Source organism: Microcaecilia unicolor, chromosome 8 (genome assembly GCF_901765095.1).
Source record: "Microcaecilia unicolor chromosome 8, aMicUni1.1, whole genome shotgun sequence".
NCBI classification, from domain to species: Eukaryota; Metazoa; Chordata; class Amphibia; order Gymnophiona; family Siphonopidae; genus Microcaecilia; species Microcaecilia unicolor.
The window spans coordinates 218969138-218990167 of NC_044038.1; the positions used below are offsets into that span (position 1 = coordinate 218969138).

At 45.8% G+C, this 21030-nt stretch overlaps 1 protein-coding gene across 2 annotated transcripts in view; it reads left to right on the forward strand.

Moving 5' to 3' along the window:
* The window catches only part of PREX1 (phosphatidylinositol-3,4,5-trisphosphate dependent Rac exchange factor 1), a 378063-nt gene that overhangs the window by 300756 nt on the left and 56277 nt on the right, over nt 1-21030 (forward strand). The window contains exons 23-28 of one of the 2 annotated variants that reach the window (XM_030212317.1): nt 3069-3230; nt 4320-4530; nt 4944-5223; nt 7412-7597; nt 18399-18487; nt 19857-19939. In XM_030212317.1, the coding sequence (XP_030068177.1) occupies nt 3069-3230; nt 4320-4530; nt 4944-5223; nt 7412-7597; nt 18399-18487; nt 19857-19939 (1011 nt within the window). The remainder of the gene's footprint in view (nt 1-3068; nt 3231-4319; nt 4531-4943; nt 5224-7411; nt 7598-18398; nt 18488-19856; nt 19940-21030) is intronic. The other variant, XM_030212318.1, reaches the window with a different exon arrangement.

Genomic DNA, 21030 nt, shown 5'->3' on the forward strand with positions numbered 1-21030 from the left:
AAGCCAATTAGTGCTAATAATTGGCTTTTTAATAAGAAATGTTTGGCGCTAATTGAAATCCACTAGGGTGTACACGTATCCTGTAAAAGGGGGCACAGCAATGGGAGGGTCATGGGCTGTATGGGGTGGAATGGCACAAATTAGATTTAATTGGCACTAACGCACGAGCACCTAAAATTTACTTGCAGTCCAAAAAAGGGGACGTGGAAGTGGGAGGGTCGTGAGTGTTTTCGGGTTGGAATGGGGGGGCATGGTTTCGAGTTACATGCGTAATTACAGAATAATAGTGCTTCGTGCATAAATGTAGGTACGGGCGTTTGCATTACGATTTCAGTGGTGCAAATGGACACCCCTCAGTTTACGCGTGACTCTGCTAAAGTGTGTATTCTAAAAACCGAGCTGAACTTTTAGGCTGTCATTCAGTGCCCTATATAGAATTTAGCCCCTGGTTTCAACTGGTGTAAATCCTCGTACCCAGAGTTGAGCGTGGATCCCGATTACGGATTTTGAGTGCCATTTACTGAATCCGGCTCTATAGTACTACTAACGCACATCCTTATAGAATAGTGCGTAGGGCACCTGCACATAAGTGCTAACATACTTCACATTTGTTCACACGCGTAACTGTGGGTGTCTGTTATACAATTACGTTTCACGTTTTTATATAGCTCTTCAAGATATATAGGCAAAGTGTAAAAATAAATGATAGCTCTGAAAAAAATAAATAATAAAACCGGTAGCTCAGTCTGGAAAAGATATCCTTGTTCTTCTAGTAGTAAATTACTCTGTCATCTTTCTCTGCCCATCACAACACTTCATGGCTGGATGGACATGAGTTGTGAGCTGTCTTGCAAGGAAATTTATAGTCTTGATAATGAACAGGAGCTGCCGTAAGTGAAGTTCTGACACTCTTTTTTTTTTTTTTTGGTCTTTGAAAAATAATATACTGCTTGGTTGGATAGAAAGGTACAGCCCTTTAGCTCTGCACATTTAGAATTACTTTACTAAAGGAGAATGCTCTCAAAAATATTTTGCACTGGTCAGTGGTGTAGCCAGGAATATTAAACAGGGGGTGCATCTCTTGCGCTTCCCCATCTCCTACTCCCCTGTCTCCCAAGCCCCCGAGTCCCCCTCCGAATCAATTCTGCTGCAGTCCTCGCCCGGGCAGCGGCAGTCATAGGCTGCCTGCGGCTTGCACCGAGACTTTTTCTCTGAACCATCCCACCCTTCGCTACACAGGAAGTTGCATCAGAAAGGGCGGGACAATTCAGAGAGGAAGTCCTGGTGCAGGCCACAGGCAGAGTGCCACTGCTGCTGCCCAGGCGAAAACTGGAGCACAGATGATTTTAAGGCATGGGTGTGGTGGGGGGGGGGGGGGGGGAGGGCTTGACAGAGGGTGCAGATGCAACCCATGCACTTTGATTAAATATGCCACTGGTGGAGGGTAATTTTTTAAGAATCTTGCTAATTTGTATTGCAGCCCAATAAGTTCCACCTGTTTTAGAAAGGGAGCTTGAGCACAAAAGTACCTTTCTAAAATTTGTTCCTGGAAAGTAGCCACCAACATTGACGCCTGCTCTGAGGCTTGTGCAAATATACTAAAAAACTTTTTATGCATCTGCTTACACTTTAGAACAGAGCTTTCCAAACTGTGGGATCCCAATCTGGGTGGTCTTTCTATAGGTTCATCATTATTCTGCATCTCTGGAAGGACAAACAATTTTATTTGGCTTAATCATGGGGTCACAGCCTCAAAAAGACTGAGAAGAACTGTTTTAGAACATAATGTGTGTAAGTCACAACGCCATCTGAACTTTTCCTCCTGGGAACAACCACATTCATTCTGAATAAGGATATACACCACAACACTGTTCACGAGACCAGGAAGTTGCACCAAAGGGAAGCCTCAGGGCCAGTGCAAGCAGCCAGCATGAGTTGCTACTCGCTGCTGGCCCAGCACTGAAGGATTTAAAAGGTACCAGGGTGGGTGGGGGGTGGGAGTGAATTAATAGATGCGCCATATCGCCTGGGAGGAGGAAAATGCTGTGCGGGGGCAGGGTTTCCGTGCTCACCCACTTGGGGCTCAATCCCACCCAGAATTGGGTGTTTGGCTACGCTCCTGCTCTGGACACACCTAATCAGTCTGATTTTCAGTATTTCCATAATGAATATGGATGAGATAGATTTTCATGTACTGCTTTCATGGTATGGAAACATATCTCATGCATATTAATTGCTGGTGTTCTGAAAACCAAACAGACTGGGTGTGTCTCAAGGACTGGGTTGATCTATGTCTAATCAAGCTGTCTTAAGATTATTGGCTGCATGGAATCCTCTTTTGTTTATGTCACTGTGAGGGAGTGGGAGTGGGTGATATAGTGAAGACCAATCCCTCACTAATATTGCAATTAAGCCACCTTACAGCAGGGGGTGCTTGCTCACTGATGCTAAGAATAAGCCACCTTAGGAAAGGTGGTCAACCCTGTTGAGGCAAAGGGGGGGGGGGGGGCTCAGGCAAGGAGAGGTTTAAATGCCCTGAGGCTAAATAAATCAGCGAGGCCCCAAATGCAGAGAACTCCAAGGATTTGGCAAGCAAGGCTGCAGTACCTAGGAAGAGCCTGGGGAAGAAGAGTGGCCTTAGCTGGGAATGCTACCCTGTAAGTGACAGAAGCAGGAGCAGCTTTTCAGTAGGATAAGTTTACCGTACAACCTGGTTGACAGTGTGACACAGGAAGTTAGGACCAAGCAGGACCAAGTGTGGAATATTGAAACTGGAATGGTGGGAATTCCATGAAGATACAAGTTGATTGGGTTGCCTGGTGGACGGGCAACCAAGTGTTCCATGGGCCTACAGGAACAGAGAGAGCTCCTGACTATAAGAAGTGACTTTGTATGTTTGTTTGTTTTTTAATCTCTGACCTCTGGAGAGAACAGGTCACACAATTGTTTGCATGTAAATAAATATTTTCCTTTCACCTTTAACCCCTATTTGCTATGTTGACTGAGGGCCCAGGTTTGACCCGCAGAGGTACAATACCACAGTCACCTTATGTTCCTTTGCTCCTCAGGTCTTGGAAGCCTTTTCTGTTGATGACAATCAGTTTGTGAAGAACTGCAGGAGACTTATCTCCTTGAGCAATGCTGTAGTGACCATGCCCCAGTATGAATTCACGAACATCTGTGACATCAAGCTGGAGAGCATCAGCAAGAGGATCACCAGTTACCAAGAGGTACATGGAACAACTCATGGAGATGGGGTTGAATAATATACTGGATAACAATGTTGTGTAGTGTAGAGCTTCTTGTAAAGTAGGAGAAGGACTTCATGTCAAAATCCCTCCATGTCTAGAGGGAGCAGCGATTTTAGAAAACTGCATGTGGAGGGGGGAAAATGTACAGTTCCCTCCCACATTGAAATGTGAGCAGCCTTCAAAATCATGCTCCCTGTGCAAAGGGCCCCGGTCAGTGGTGCCTCCCCACCCCTCCCCGTGGCACCATTCCACCCCTCTATGTCAACCTCCTTTTCCCCCATCAACTTCTCCTGAAAACACCCACCCCGCTGATGGCAATCAACCCCTGTCTCCAATGACTGTGAAGGTCTCTAGTGGTGTCCCTGATGTAAAATTACCCCCAGTGTGTGTGCTTTTCCCAAAAGGTAAAAAGATGGTGCCAAGGTGATGTTGGTAAGGTTTGCATTGGAAGTGTATTTTTACTTTCCTGCATGCACTTCACTGTGTGGAGTTTGCTCACATGAACTTTGAAGACATATAACTACTGGGCAAATCATCTTCAAAGGGAAACTTCTTTGAAAATAACCTTGCAAGCTATGGGTGAACTGAAAATGAGCGTTGATAAGTACAAGAGACACAGAAATGTGACATCATATTTTGGATAGAGACTGATCATACTGCTTTTCAGCATTTACAAAACTTAGCTTCATATTTAACAATCTACTTCTACTTTGAGCTTAAAAAAATCAGACAATATAATTAGCAGTCACACAAGTTCAATGTTTTACTCCATGTGGCAAGAAAGATTAGCTGGTTTAAATCAGTGTTTCCCAAGTCCGGTCCTAGAGTACCCCCTGTCAGTCAGGTTTTCAGGATATCCACAATGAATAAGCACAAAAGAGATTTGCATATTCCGGAGACAGTGTATTCAAATCAAGTTCATGCATATTCATTGTGGATATCCTGAAAACCTGACAGGCAAGGGGTACTCCAGGACTGGACTTGGGAAACACTGTTTTAAATGATGTTCTTATAGCAGGAATATTGCGTTGACCTTACAAAAGAACTCATCTCTGATCTCCATTCCAGTTTGCTGAAGAACTGAAGACAAAAGTGAGCCCCTCATTCAAGCAGGCTACAACGGAGCCACATCTCCTCAGCAGTATGGACTTTTGTCCCACTAACTGTCACATCAACCTCATGGAGGTGTCATACCCCAAAACCACTACCTCAACCAGCAGGTCATTCAGCATTCGCTTTGGACGGAAGAATTCTTTCTTTGGTCTGGATCCAGATCAAGGTGAGGACATTGAATGATGTTATTAAATTGGTTGAAAGTCGATTGCCACAAGACTTTTGCTGCTCTTACTCTTGGAAATTGAAGCCTCCCCCCCCCACCCCCTCCACCATCCCCTACACACTCATGCTTTTCAGGTTGGAAACAATATTTATCTAGCAGTGGTCTAAACACAGGCATCGCAACCTGCGACAAATTTGCTTTTCTTTCTTACAAATATGACTTCTAGATGCTATCCTTGGAAGGGTTCTATGCTCAGGTTAATGACATGTGATTGGTTCCCGTGGTTCTAAAACAAGTCCTGAAAGTTTCAAGTATATGAATTCAAGTTGCCTTAAGCTCTACTTAGCACTAAAAAGCAATCTTTAAAATCATAGCTTACTTCCACTTCTATGAGAACTCTTTTATATATCCAGTAGGCAACTTAAGTCCAATGTCATATACCCAACACTGCATTGCCTCATTGGCTGCTCCATCATGGAAGTGTCTTACCCAGGAAAATGACGAGGACTTAGATGGAAGCATGATGGATAGCAGCTTCAATCAGCAGAATGAAGGAGCCAACCAGGATGACAGGGGCCTTAGCTTTCTTCTGAAACAGGAGGACATGGAAATCCAGGATTCGTACCTTCAACTCTTTAACAAATTGGACGTTGCTGTGAAGGAAATGAAGCAGTATGTTACTCAGATTAATAAGTAAGTGAGTCCTTCATCATTTTAAAACTGTATCTTGCACAGTCAATCTTACCAAATGGAATCTGGAAATGCTTTCTGTATCCATAGACATCACAAGAATGTCTTCTTCGGGTGGTGTATTGGCATTAGAGAGTTGCATGGAGACAGAAATTTCACCTATCCCCCTAATGTCCCCACTGGATTCTCCTCCATCCCTGCCCATCCCCACAAATAATCTCCATCCCCGCCCTTCCCCGCAAGTAATCCCCTCAATCCCAGGGGCGTAGCCAGACAACAGATTTTGGGTGGGCCTAGGCAAGAAGTGGGTGGGCACCAAGTGTTCTCCCCCCCCCCCCCCAACCACCACCAAATAATATCTCAACTGACAGGAAAACGCTTCTTTCCACCCTGGCAGTCTGCAGCAGGCATGCGCTGAAAACTGAGCATGCTCAGGTGCCGGTATCGTGGAGAGCAGCACTTTTGTTACCATCAGGGGGAAATCTTCAGCTGGCCAAGCTTGAGATCCCCACCAGCTACCGCTAAACGTGTGCTACTGCTCCATCCTCACCCGTCCCCTGGAAGAACAGGAAAACAAACCACGTTTTCACACTGGCCTCTCCACACAACCCACGACATTCTTCTATAGCAAACAATCTAAACAGGAACGGGGTTAGCGCCAGAGAGACAAAAAGAGAAAAAAAGAGAGATGCAAATATACAGCATTATTTCTTGTTTACTTGCATGAATGTCAGTGCCTCTTTTTTCAGCAAGTCCCACGGTAGTAGTAGTGACGCTGTGTTGAGTCTGATCAGTACTTTGTGTGCACTGCTGGAGGGAAAGATGGCGCAGGAAAGGAAACTGAAGATGGTGCTGCGTCAGGGGGCAGGGCTGGGAGGTCACAGTGGCCAATCGCCATTCACCACCTGCATGGGCCTGGCATTTGCAACCTCCCAGTCCTGCCCCCTGATCAGCGAGGAGATTGTGGCCGTGGCACAAGGAAAGGCTAGGTAGGCTGGCCTGGCACTACACTTCCACGGGAACCCCGCAGGACCTGCATCCATTCCCATGGGATCCCCGCAGACCTGATAGGGATCCCCATGGGATTCCCACTAACCCCATTCCCGTGCAATTCTCTAATTGGCATGCTAATCTTTTTTTGGGTTAATGCATCATATTAGGTTTCCATATATTATAAAAGCATAGGAGAAAAAGCAGGTTTAGAAAGAATATGAAAACCAAGAAGATATGCATAGAAAGACTGGGATGTTTCTTTCTCTTATTCCGTATATTTTAATTATTGTTCAAAAAAGAACAAGAAATAGGAATAGGCAGCTAGAAAATTTTCATGTTGTATCGGGTCTTATGTCATTTATGGGATTGTCCATTTTGTTCCTTTTTTTCTTCATTCTGGAATGAAAGTCAAGAGTGTGCGCTCTTTTGCAAAGAGGGTACACTCGTCACCCAGTAGTCATTCATGTTGGTCTGTGGCTGTAGACTTCCTGCTGATGTTTAGGCACATTTATGAGAAACCTACTCCTGTATCTCTCCACACTCGTCCTTCCCTACACCCCTTCCCGTGCACTCCGCTCCATGGATAAATCCTTCTTATCTGTTCCCTTCTCCACTACTGCCAACTCCAGACTTCGCTCCTTCTGTCTCGCTGCACCCTACGCCTGGAATAGACTTCCTGAGCCCCTACGTCTTGCCCCATCCTTGACCATCTTTAAATCTAGATTGAAAAGCCCACCTCTTTAACATTGCTTTGACTTGTAACCACTCGCCCCACCTACCCTCCTCTCCTCTTTCCTCTACACATTAATTGATTTGCTTGCTTTAATTTTTGTCTATTAGATTGTAAGCTCTTTGAGCAGGGACTGTCTTTCTTCTATGTTTGTGCAGTGCTGCGTACGCTTTGTAGCGCTATAGAAATGCTAAATAGTAGTAGTAGTACTGATGCAGTCAGACAGGCCAGAATAGACTGAGACTTACTTGGGTGTCCCTTGCTAGCATGGGTGCCATTGTTGAACATAGGAGCTGGCCTGATATATTTTATGGACAATGAATTGAATAGATAGATCTTCAATCCATAAACAGGTCTGCTGTGTTTGTGTGTCAGGCAGTGTATTCATGCATATAACAGTAGGACTGAATTGTGCCCTCACCCCTGGGATATAAAATACCAAAGGGATTCTACTTTTTGCTTTTGCAGGCTTTTATCCACCATAACAGAGCCAACCGAGTCGGACGGATGCGAGCCTCCAGCCACTGAGGAGATGGAAGAGGGTGATATCGATAAGTCTGAACATGGGGGTAGTAAGAAGGTTTGTTTTAAGGTTTCTGAAGAGGACCAGGAGGATTCAGGGCACGATACAATGAGCTGCAGAGACTCCTACAGGTGGGTTCAAAGATGAAGGAATATTGTGACATGGGAGGTAGGGTGAGGTCTACTAAACATTTTTCTCATAGACCAGTGTGTCTTAGCCCAGCCTTGGGATTAATTCAGCTAGTCAGATTTTCAGAAAACTCATGAAGAATATACATGAGATAAATTGCCTGGTTGAGGAAGAGTCCAGAAGACGTAGCAGGAGGATATTATGAGGAGAAAGGTCATGGTAGGATGGGATGAGATGAGCTGATACCCTTGGAGATTGTAGAAGACATGCTTGGGAAGGGGAAATGGGCATTGTGGGATGGGAAATGAGGAGGCATATAGAGAGGGGAATAGGAACACTGTTGAGAGGGGGAAAGAGAACCTGGGAGATAGGCTGCAGAGAGAAGAGAATCAAAGTTAAAGAGAACAGTGTGAGGTTAAATGAAGACATGAAAGAAAATGAAGAAAAGCAAAGGCACACGTACAGGTACAAGTGTATTTAAAATTATGTGTAAAATTATCCCCCGATATTCAGCCAGCGATTTTTAAGGTGCTGACTGACAGCTGAATCTGATCTGGATATTAAACACCAGCCTAACCTGGACACCAGCACTGAATATCGAGGTCTTGCCCGGCTTCCAGAAGGTATCCAGGTACAGCTGATATGTAGGGCCAGTATCACTGTTTCCTCCAAGCTGAGTCCGTCACCTGCAGTCCTGCTGGGGGGGGGGGGGGGGTGCTGTTTCACCATCACATTTTTAATAGTGAGGGACAGGTAAGTTCTGCAGGACTTCAGGAACCTGCCTGTCCCTAGCACCACCCCCCTACTGGTAGCAATGCAGTTGGAGAATTCCTGCTCAGCTTAGAGGGAACAGTGGCCAGTTCCTGTATAACTGTCCAGGCAAGTGGGACAGCTATATAAAACCCTCCCTAGTTCAATCATCAACTCTACTCCTGCCCTTTGTATCTGAGCTGGGGCATTACCTGCCTGTCAGTGCATGCTTATTGTATTTCTGTTGCTGGGGGCAGTGAAGGGAGCTTACAACATTGTAAGGCTGTTTTCCTTCTAAAGAGACATTTGTGCATAGCTGTCTTATCAGTTGCTCACTTTCCAATTCTGATAAATATCCACTTGGAAGCAATATATCCAAGCATGTCAGCAAATCCACACAGATTTGGCTAAGTAACTGGCTGCTAAATGTAAAATAGTTTGAGCTGCTGCTGGCCGCTGAACAGCGTTGTTTTCGGGGTAGATCATCAGCTAGTCTGCAGTGGTGCACTATCAGGTTTTGTGGTTTTTACATCTAACGTATTTCTTCATTATTCTCTTAACTTGCAATAGCCCCACCCCCTACACCTTTCCTGTGCTCATAACAACATTGAAGAATAAATATGTGCCCTGCCCTGTTCCTGTGTCAGTGTGTTTCTTCCATGTATACATTTTGTTTTGATTGGTGCTGATCTTGACATTCGCAAGTTGATTTACAGCTTTAAAATGCTTTTTGCATGTGGTGAAATGATACCTTCTGTTATTTTATTTTCTAAGGTGACGGATTTAAGCTTCACATTTTACAGGTGCCTCTGTGCCTTATAATAATCCTTGATGACTGGTAAAAATGCAGGCTGTGAAGATTGCATACGTTCAGGGACTAAGTCTTGTACGGAAGTTATGTACCGGAGCCCAATTTATATATGAGAGTTGGTTGACTGATTGTAGAAATGGTTTAGATTTTTGCTGTTAGTTTATTTTAATTATTGTAATTCCTGGTGATTGTCCAGCTTTTTAGTTTTGTAATCTGCGTAGAACCATGAGGTCGACTGCGGAGTATAAATTGTATTGTTAGGTTATGTTATATACAGCAGAATATTAGTCTGGAAAATATTGGCCTGATATTCAAAAGCACTTATCCAAGTAGCAGCACCTGGCACTTGGATAAGTGCTGCTGACAAGGGCCAGACACCAATAATGCTGCTGAAAATGATTCCAGCCTGGTGCTATGTGGTTAGTGCTGGGCCAGTCCTTGGGCAGAGTGAGGGCAACCCCTGGAGTTCTCCAGTTAGTGGCGATAGTCCATCTGTGAATCGGATAATTATCCAGATAAAGTTAGGAGAGCAAATAGGCTTTACTAACTTGATCTGATTAGGTTTCCAGATGGTGCGATGAGCAGCACCAGTATTCAGATAGTGCTGGCACTGACCGCCCTGTCTGGATATTGTGCCGGTACTCACTGCCCTATCTGGATATGTTGCCGGCACTGACCGCCGTATCTGGATATAGTGCCAGCACTGACCGCCCTATCCTGGATATAGTGATGGCACTAACCGCCTTATTTGAATATAGTGCCGGCATTGACCACCCTATCTGGGTATTATGCCGGCACTGATCGCCCTATCTGGATATGGTGCCGGCACTAACCGCCTTATTTGAATATAGTGCCGGCACTTAGTGGCGTACCAAGGGGGGGCGGTGGGGGCGGTCCGCCCCGGGTGCACGCCGCTGGGGGGTGCTGTGGCGCGCGTCTGTTGGCTGCGAGTTCGAATCGCTACGCTAAATTCTCTCGTTCGCTGCAGCTCCCTCCCTTTGCCCCGGAACAGGCTACTTCCTGTTCCGGGGCAGAGGGAGGGAGCTGCAGCGAACAAGAGAATTTAGCGTAGCGATTTGAAGTCGCAGCCGACAGGTGCGCACCGCGGCACCCCCACCAGCGCCGTGCACCCGGGGGGGATGTCATTTCGCTGGGGGGGGGGCACTTCGCCGAGGGGGGGCGCTGCACCCAGGGGGGGGGGGGGGCGCATCGGCGATCCGCCCCGGGTGTCGTCGAGGCTAGGAACACCACTGCCGGCACTGACAGCCCTATCTGGATATGGTGCCGGCACTAACCACCTTATTTGAATATAGTGCCGGCACTGACCACCCTATCTGGATATTGTGCCAGCACTGATCGCCCTATCTGGATATGGAGTACCAGTCGCTAACTGTATACCAATCTTGGATATTCAGATTTAATTCAGGTACGGCAGCTGGCACTTAAATACAGTTTTAATACCCTGGCTGAGTATTGCCAGTATAATTTTAATCATGGAAGTTCTAGCTCTTAAACATTAACCCCCCTTTTTTTTTTAGTTCCAATATTTTAATTTAATTTTATCAATGAAACAATCTTTATCTTGTATCAGATATGTATATTGTTTGATGCTCAGTTTATTGTTCATATTTGTATACTGGCTAACCCTTTAATTCTATATAGTGTGCCAATTAGGCGCTCAAATGGAAGTTAGGCATCCAGACGGCAGTTAGGTGCTATTCTATAAATTCATGCCTAAGTGCTTTAGCTCATAATCGCAAAGGAGACATGCATGTGGGTGGGACATGGGCAGGGCATAATTGGTCACATACTTAGGCGCTAAACTTTACAATGCCGTACGTTACTTGCCTAGGTGCAACATTTAGGCACCGAATATCACAAAAATAAAAGGGAACAAATATAGGGGTTCTTTTACTAAGGCGCGCTAACAGGTTTAGCACGCCCTAACTATTAGTGTGTGCTAAATGATAAAGCGCCCATAGGAATATAACGGGCACTTTATCATTTACTGTAGATGGTCCCAAAAAACAAGAAGGCAGACGATCCGCAAAATCCAACGTGGATACAAACAGAGCAGATCAATCAGTGGTATGGTTCAAACCTTTATTGTAAAATAATCACCCGACACAGACTGTGTTTTGCCCACAAGGGCTGCGTTAGGGGCTTTCCTTGTTGTTGTCCAAACGCTCGTGAGGTTTTCAATTGTTTCCTTCTTTTGTGTTTGACTATTTCTGAACGCGGAATGAATGTAAAAACTGTTGAGGGACGAGCACGTGACACGTTCGACTCCTCACTCCTCCTCTACACGTGTGTGTTGCGGCTCGCGCTTGCTGCTCTGAATTTAACACCGAAACACTGTTCGGCGGTGGAGGTGGTAGTAGAGAAGTTTTATCCAACCACCTTGGTAGTAGAGGCGTGAGGAGTCGAATGTGTCATGCGCTCGTCCCGCAACAGATTTTACGTTCATTCGGCGTTCAGAAATAGACAAACTGTCAGACCTGTGAGTTCTTGTACCAAGTAGAGCTCTGCCGAGCCTGGTACTTGGACCAGGTTCTGCTTGGCAGCCGGATAACCCCAGGTTTCACCTTCGCTGACCACCATTCCCCAGAGGTTGAGCCCCTAGATGCTTGCGGCCTACAGGGCTTACGAGATGGAGCAGGAAGCTGAGTGATGAACGTGATGGCCAGACAGGCAGCAGGCAAGAGAGTGATCCAGGTACAGGCAGAGTCAGTAGGCAGGCAGCAGGTCAAGAGAGTAATCCAGGTACAGGCAAAGTCAGGAGGCAGGCAGCAGACACAAGAGTAATCCAGATAGAGGCAAGGTCAGGAGGCAGGCAGCAGACACAAGAGTAATCCAGGTACAGGCAGAGTCAGTAGGCAGGCAGCAGACATGAGAGTAATCCAGGTACAGGCAAGGTCAGTAGGCAGGCAGCAGACACAAGAGTAATCCAGGTACAGGCAGAATCAGTAACGAAGAACAAAGAAGAGGAGACGCACACTGCTGAGCAAGTAACACCTACCAAAGTAGAAGCCGAAGTAAGGAGTCTAGGGAGAGCTCAGCTGATAAAGTGCTGGCGTCTGACATCAGCAGGGAGAAGGGGCACAGCCATAGGACAAGAGCAGGGGAAGGAGGAACCAGAAGACCAATAGGAGAGAAGCAAGGGAAGCCAGGCAGAGGAAGAGCAGACCCAGGTGGGTGGAAGCAGGGGCGTAGCTACGGGTGGGCCTGGGTGGGCCCAGGCCCACCCATTCTTGGCTCAGGCCCACCCAGTCCTAGTCTGCGAGCCACTCGCAGCTCTGATGTTATTTTTTTCTTACCCGCAGCGGCGAACGGGCGGCACTAAAAGCAGCAAGCAACCAGGCTCGTCGACTCCTTCCTTCCTTCGCTTCCTGCCCTCTCAGCGTCCCGCCCGCTCGAAAGGAAATGACATCAGAGGAAGGCGGGACGCACGCAGAGAGGGCAGGAAGCGAAGGAAGGACGGAGTCGACGAGCCTGGTTGCTTGCTGCTTTTAGGGCCGCCTGTTCGCCGCTGCGACTTGGGGAGTGGAGTGGAAGTGAGCCAGCAGCCTATCTATTCCACTCCCCTGCGCAGCCGTCGCCGAGGCAAGTTAAAGCAGGCAAACCTGTGAGCTGCTGCAAGCTGCATCCACGTTGTCGTTGTTTGAGACAGACAGATGGGAGATGCTGTGAAGGGTGAGAGAGGGGGAGGGAGATGCTGGATAGAATGGGGAAGGGAATGGATAGAAACAGGATGGGCAGGGGAGAGACGAGAATTGCTGGACAACAGGGATTGCTAGAGGGGACAGGGGAGAGAGGAAATTTGCTGAAGATGGATGGAGGAGAAGGCAGGGGAATGGAGAGTTGCTGGACGTGAAGTGGAGGGCAGGGGAAGGAGGAGAATTGCTGGGCATGCATGGATGGAGGGGAAAGGGGAGAGGGAATTTGCTGGAGATGGATGGAGGAGAAGGCAGGGGAATGGAGAGTTGCTGGACATGGCGGAGGGCAGGGGAAGGAGGAGAATTGCTGGGCATGGATGGAGGGGAAAGGGGAGAGAAGAAATTTGCTGGATATGGGTGGATGGAGGAGAGGGCAGGAGAGAGGAAATTTGCTGGATATGGATGGATGAAGGAGAGGGCAGGAGAGAATGGAGAGTTGCTGGACATGGATGGATGGAGGGGGGGCAGGGGAAAGGAAAGAGGAGACTTGCTGAACATGGATGGATGAATGGAGGGGGCAGGGGACAGAGGACATTTGCTGGATATGGGTGGATGGAGGAGAGGGCAGGGGAGAATGGAGAGTTGCTGGATGGAGGGAGGGGAAAGAAGTCAGGGAGGAGATGCGCATGGATGGAGGGGAGGGAAGAGAGGAGAAATGCTGGACGTGGATGGAGTGGAGGGCAGGGAAGAGAAGAAAAATGTTGGACAAGGATGGAGGGAAGGAAAGACAAAGGAAGGAGATGCTCATGGATGGAGGAGAGGGAAGACAGATGAAGTAGATGCACATGGATGGAGGGGAGTGAGGAGAAATGCTGGACATGGATGGAGGGGAAACTGCTGCGTTGAGGAAGGATAGGGACAGGGTACAGATGGTAGACAGGACACATAAGGACACAAGAGGATGGTGGACATGGTGAGAGAAAAAATATCAGATGGAAAGAAGACACTGTATGAAACAGAAGACACTGGGACCAAAGCGAATAGATCAGACTACAAAGGTAGAAAAAAGTATTTTATTCAGAATTTATTAATTGGAATATGTCAGCTTTTGGAAATGTACATCTGTGATATTTTGCATGTAAGTTTCAATTTTTCTGGTATTGCTGCATGCTGAGTCTGACTTCTTGAGTTAACTTTCCAGTTCAGTATTTTGCCTTCATATTTTTTGATTTCTAGTTCCTTGTGTCATGTCTGTTGTGTCATGTGTTGTTCATGTGTGATCAAGGTGCAGTATTCTGATAGCGTGTAGTATTTGCAGCCCTTTTTGTTTTGCTTTTTTTTTTCACGAGGTAGTGTATTGGTGTTTTAGAGCCTAGTGTAATTACAGTTCTGCCTTTTGAAGCATAAGGTTGTAGCTCGTCCTGTCCTTGGAATTAGTGCTGTTATGGTTTAGTAAGGATATGAGTGTGTTTTTGCACAAGTTTGTGTATAGCATTTTGCAGTGGAGCGATTGTGGGATAATGTAATTATATTTAAAAATATCAATTTTTCCATTAAGTATGTATGTGGTTATACTGATGCAGGGCAGCTTTTGGGCAGACTACTTAGAAATCCATCATCGTGAATTCTAAGGCATTATTTTGTAGGATCCCAAGAGACACTGCTCATACTTATATAGACAGTGCGTGCTCACCCATATTAGCTCTGGGCCCACCCAAAATCTCAGGTCTGGCTACGCCACTGGGTGGAAGCAAAGCAATCAAGGAGCCTGGAAGCCAGGCAGAGAGAGAGAGAGCAGAGCCAGGTGCATGGAAGCAAAGCAATCAAGGAGCCTGCAGCCAGAGAAGAACCACAAACACATGGCTCAGCTGTGCCAGTCAAGTGTGTGTGTCGACGGGACCCTGCGCAGCCCAAGGATGCCACTTGCATTGAGGTAGGGGACATGACACAAACACAGAAGAAGGAAACAATTGAAAACCCCATGAGCATTTGGACAACAACAAGGAAAGCCCCTGACGCAGCCCTTGTGGACAAAACACAGTCTGTGTCGGGCGATTATTTTACAATAAAGGTTTGAACCATACCACTGACTGACCTGCTCTGTTTGTATCCACCTTATCATTTAGTGCACTCTAATCAGTGTGCATTAAATCTGTTAGCATGCCTTATTAAAAGGACCCCATAGTGCCCTGGGGGAAAATATAAGATACTCTAATAATATCCTACAGGAGAACAAATAATAAATACTGCTATATTTCTATCAAAACACAATGCAATAACTTGAATACAGCATGCTCATTAAAAAAAAAATTGAACAACCATAGGGCCTTAAATTGATCTTTTTTGTGCCTCCATATCAAGTTTATAATCATTGCACACCGACTTTGTAAACATAACTGCAAAGCATATATAAGTGTCAAGGGTGAAATAAAGTTTCAAAAAAATATTAATAAAGTGATAAACTTATCTTCATGGGGTCCCGACATGGATCGTGTTTCGCCATAGCTGCTTCAGAAAAACCCAAACGTGTGAATTGAAACTCCTGCGCCGATTTCTCGTGTTGACTCTCTCGAGCACATGGAGGAACGCGTGGGGTTTCCTGAAGCAGCTGCGGCAAAACGTGTCCCGTATTGGGACCCTGTGAAGACAAGTTTCTGCCAAATGCACTATCACCTCCCTTTTCCAGCTTCTGCAACCAAGCATTCTTTTTGTTGCCTTTTCTACCTGTTTGGCCACCTTACGGTCATCAGATCCTGCTTCTTGTTTTGTCCACGGAATATCCTTTCTTCCTTTCCTGTGGCAGAAAATACACAATATCAATACTGGCATTTATTCATTGGCTCCCTTGGTTTCAGTATACTTATTTAAATGCCATTGCTCACAGGGCCGGTCTTAGCAAGTGCGGGGCCCTGTGCAGACCAATTTGATGGGGCCCCATCCTAGCCCCGCCCACACCTTAACCCCGCCCCCACCCTAGCTCCAGGCGGCCACCCCTCCCTCCGAGCTCCCGGGCCATCCCCTCCAAGCTGCAGGACCATCCCCCCTCCCTCCTTCCCAGCTCCAAGGCCCCCTCCCTCCTCCAAGGCCTCCCTCCCAGCTCCAAGGCCCCCCTCCTTCCGAGGCCTCCCTCCCTCTGAATTTTAAAAGTTACCTCGTCAGGTTACAGGCAGCGGCAGGTAGGAGCAGTGAAAAGCATGCGAGCTCAGTGCTCAGGAGCCTTCCTTTCTCTCTCTCGGAAAGGAAAGGCTCCTGAAGCGCCACCGAGCAGCTTGCACGCTTTTCACTGCTGCCGCCTGCCGCTGCCTGTAACCCGACGAGGTAACTTTTGAAATTCAGAGAGAGGGGGACTGGAACTCGGGCGGTCGGGGCAGAGGCGCGTCGCGCGGGGCCCCCTTGAGCGCGAGGCCCTATGCAGTCGCCTCGGTCGCCTCACCCTAAGACCGGCCCTGATTGCTCACTTCACAGTCTTTTCAATTGCACGATTGAATACCAAGGGATTCATTTTCAAAAGGTTTATCCTGCTAACTTTGAAAGTTAGCAGGATAAACCTCTGTCTTTGAAAATTGATCTCCCTCGTCCTGATGATTGACTCAGTTTGTCTCCTTTAAATGGCTTGAAGGACAGTCTTAACAGCCACATAGAAGTGTCTATGGAGGTGTTCCCAGGGCAAGCACTACAGAGGTAAATTTATATGCCAGTTCTGTGCGTAATAGAGCGCATTGCAAACATACATTGGCGTTCATAAAACTTCCGGAATTGTTATAGGTGAATAATAAAATGTATTAGTAACAGCCCCTTACCACTTATTTTACCTGGAATGAGCTCGACAAATCTGGTGGATGTGTGCATTTTATAAAAGACCATTGAGGACACAATTTTAACTTGATTTTGTTTTGGGGAATGACTTCTTTAATCCCTGGCAGAAACGAACCCTTTTTAGAAAGCTATGCATGCCTTTGAGCTGGGGTAAAACCTAACTTGGAAAATTTTCCCCGTACACATGCATTCCCTTTGTAAGCTGGAGAAAGTACATGTGGATTTTACTCCCAAACTACGCTCTCCTGAAATTTCTGCATCGTATGGGTCTCCACATGTAAAGAACAACTTCTATAAATGCATATCAGAAAGTCACCATCAACATGTGGCTATATTCCTAAAATAATGGCCAGAAATACCCTGTAAAGATAAAATTAGTCAGATATCTTAGACACTGAGCAAGTTTCTACTTTGCTGAAGCTTCTTGATGTATTTTATAGGATACTAGTGGAACCAAGCCCGTTTCGTCAACAATGAAACGGGCCCTAGGAAGGCTCTCGTGTAAGCGTTTTTTTTTCTCTCTCCCCTGCCCTCCCCTCCATGTCCAGCAATTCTTCCCTCCCATCCCCTCCATGTCCAGCGATTCTCCTCTTCTCTGCCCTCCCATCTGTGTCCCACAATTCTACTCTCCTCCCATCCCATTCATGCCCATCAATTCTCCTCTGCCCTACCCTCCCCTCTGGCCCCTCGATGTCCCGCAATTCTCTCCTCCCCTCCATGTCCAGCGATTTGTACCTGAACGTTCTCTGGCTGGCTGGCTTCCGTTCCGTTCGTAACATCCTGTCGTCAGCTCGCCTCCAGCATTCCCTTCCCTCTCACTGCTCCGCCCTCTGATGTCATTACGTCTTGAAGCGAGGGCGGGACAGTGAAGGGGAATGGAATGCTGGAGGCTGGTTGACGTCAGGAGATGTTACGAACCCAGACAGCCAGCCAGAGAACATTGGAGGTACAAATTATTATATAGGATAAAGGCAAGTAAGCTTGGTAAACTGATGTTTAGAAATACCAGAGTCCTACAATATCTCTTTTTCTCTGTGTATGTTTTCTTCTACCTGTTTTTCTGTCGCTAGAAAACTATTACACTTTGTGGCAATAGGAGGAGAAAAAAGGGATGAAAATGTTCCAGTGCCATGCTCTTCTTTTCAAAGAGCAAATTCTCAGTTTTAAGTTACACTGTATAATTTTCTGTTTTCTAAACCTCAGTCAGTGCGCTCCTTAGAGGAAACAAATGGAAACGATTTGGAAATAAATACGGGGGAGTGGAGGCGAGTTATTTGTAGCATGTTGTAATTGTATCAGGCTGCCAACACCTGCTACTTATCAAACTTTAATGGAGAATAAAAGCAAATTTGTGTAGACAAAAGTAACAGATACTCATCACATCCAGTACTGTAACTAGTTTATTTCCATCGGGATGCGGAGTTCTAATAGTTGGACAGTGTTCTCTGCAGAAGAGACCTATGGAATGCTCGTTATGATAACCTAGTTGAATTTATCATAGGCTTCGCAACCATTGGTGCCAGCTGGTTATAAAAATTGCACTGTATGTTGGATCCATTCCCAATCCCATTGTTTGCTGAACCTTGTCTGCCAGAGAGCATGCCCTGTCAAAAATGGAAGAATGCGTGGGCAATCAAATGAGCTTTTATTGATGTAGGCTAGATGACTGAGAAGAATGATCAGAACATCTTCTCTCTCTCTCTCTCTCTCTCTCTCTATCTCTCTCTCTCTCTCTCTCTCTCTCTCTCTCTCTCTCTCTTCTCTTTGCAGTGAGTGTAACAGTAACCGTGACTCTGTGTTGTCGTACACCAGTGTGCGTAGTAACAGTTCCTACCTTGGCAGTGATGAGATGGGCTCAGGTGAGTGCTCACTAGCATGGGAAGGAAACAGGCCACTGAGATAAATTTGAAAAGACTCTCGTTCTTATAATTACTTTGTGGTGTCCCTCTGATGGGTCAAGAAGAGAGCAGAGGATGAAACAAATGACAATCAGCCGTGGGGATGAGGTCTTCAAATCTTTTATGAAAGCACCAGTGCAATGGGACCCAACGAGGGCCGTGTTTCGGTGGGCATAGCCACCTTCCTCGGGGGTCACAAATATAACTCTTAAGCCTGATATCTAGCTACAAGGTCTATTTCTGGTGCACGAAAGAAGGGACTGAGATTTACTATGGGCAGTAAGGAATCTATGTATATTCAGTTATCGATGTATAGAAAGGTACCATTGCGACTGAATGTATGGATCTCAGTGACCGGGGTATCTAAAGAGCAAGCACTGTGAACGCCATGGTGAAACAGTAGACGATACCCTTTTATATATCCCTTCTTTCGTGCATAATGATGACCACAATGAATATGCATGAGCTCAGATTTACGCACAACAGATTTCCATGTATGCAAATGCATCTCATGTGTATTCATTATGGTAATCCTGAAAACCTAACCAGTTAGATGTGTCTCTAGGAGACAGTTGAGAATCTATAAACAGTCTAAGAAAAGGTAATCAAATTCCATGTGAGAAAAATGGCACTAGCCCTTTAAAAGTGACTTTGTATTCAATCATTAAAATATGATTACTTAAATTCTATTGTGATGCAGTAAAATAAAAGTGTATTTCAAATTTATATTTCTTATGGTTTTGCCAAATGAAAAAAAAGGTGGCAAAAACGCTTCTGGTTGCTTCTGTTTCTGGCTAGAGTGAGTATATTCAGGTCCGGAAGTTTCCAGTTTCCTGGTTTATTGAGCATTTGATACCCCATCCACTATAAAAAAAAATCTGAGCAGCTTACAAACATCTAATTATATAAAAAGAATAAAAAAAGAGCGTGGAAATGACAATTTCCAGTATGAAAAGATCCCAATCTGGTGGGCTGATATGGAATCAGTAGTCGGGACAAAAGACAAATCTTTGGGTCAGTGGGTGTTTGTGAGCAGGTCACAGAGCTGAAATCACTACTAGAGTGTCAGTGGTGAGAAATCTTTTTGCATGCCCTGAACATTTTCCTCTTTTTCTTTATTGGCCATGGCAACTATTTTCTCGTTGACGAATGTCTTGTGAATAGATATGCCCATTGCTGTTTGCAATTTTGCCAAAATTGCCCACCAGAGGCCCAAAAGAATTGAGGACATGAAGCCCAATCAGCGTGAAACCTGGAGCAGTCATCTGATACGCAACCTACCCCCCACCCCCAGTTGTCTCATAATGACTTTTCTTTTTATGCTGTGCAGGTGATGAGCTTCCCTGTGATATGCGAATCCCGTCCGATAAGCAAGACAAGCTCCATGGCTGTCTTGAGCATCTTTTTAACCAGGTAGGTGAATGTGTATTGATTTTACAGACTGCTGCCAATCAGTGTAACAGCGATAGATTCCAGTCCCTGTAAACAGATTTCCAAGCTGGAGATGGGATGCTAAGGCCAAAGGTCGTGGCTGACCTATTTCAGAGATAGCCTATGGAGATACTCAAACTTGGGTGAATCTCTTCCTAACTAACTAACTAACTAACTAACTAAATAAATAAATAATTTTTTATTTAAATTATTTCTCTTTCTGCAAACCTTTGAGTCAGCAGAGATGCTGGAATCCCTCTTGCCACACAGTTACTTTATGGTTTGGGTGAAAGGAAGTTGAATTAAATGTTGGCAGGTTTTGTGTGTTCATGTAAAATGGACTCTTTTCTCTTGAGGGATGTTAGCAAGAGAAACCAAGTTACCATGGCATAATAGGTCCCTCATTTCTACAGTGAATCTCAAATACATAAAACCTAAACCCATGTATTTGTGTATTTTATGGCGAAATGTGCCTCCTTTCACAGTGCTTCACAACATGCATTGTCTTAACCACATTTAGGGAGGGAGGAGTTTTGAGTGGGTTCAGAAGATAATGCCTGTAGGTGGTATTTTAATTTCTCTTCATGTTATTTTCCTTGCAAAATCTTCCCACATAAAAAGCACATGCTTAAGCCCATGACTGCTTAGTACCTGCAGCGGATTTTAAAGAAGAAAGGCCCCTTTTTTACTATGGTGCGCTCACGTTTTTAGCATGTGCCAGAATTGGGTGCGTGCTAAACGTTAGAGACGCCAGTGCATTCCTATGGGCGTCTCTAACGTTTAGCGCGTGCCCAATTTTAACACACGCGAGTGCGCCGTAGCAAAAGGGGGCCAAAGTACATACAAAGTTCACACATAAAAAGTACGTGTGGAATTTACCCCGAAGCAAAAAGTCTGAAGATGGCTCGGGTGCATGGGCAAGTTAATTCTTCTCCATTGGAGGATGGAATAGCACCCATCCATGGTTTGTTGTCTGGAACCCTTGCATATAGGAGTGAATTCTATATAAGGTGTCAAAAAAATTGGTGCCAAAAAAAAATGCTACTCTGTAAGCCTTGCTTAAAGTTATGCGC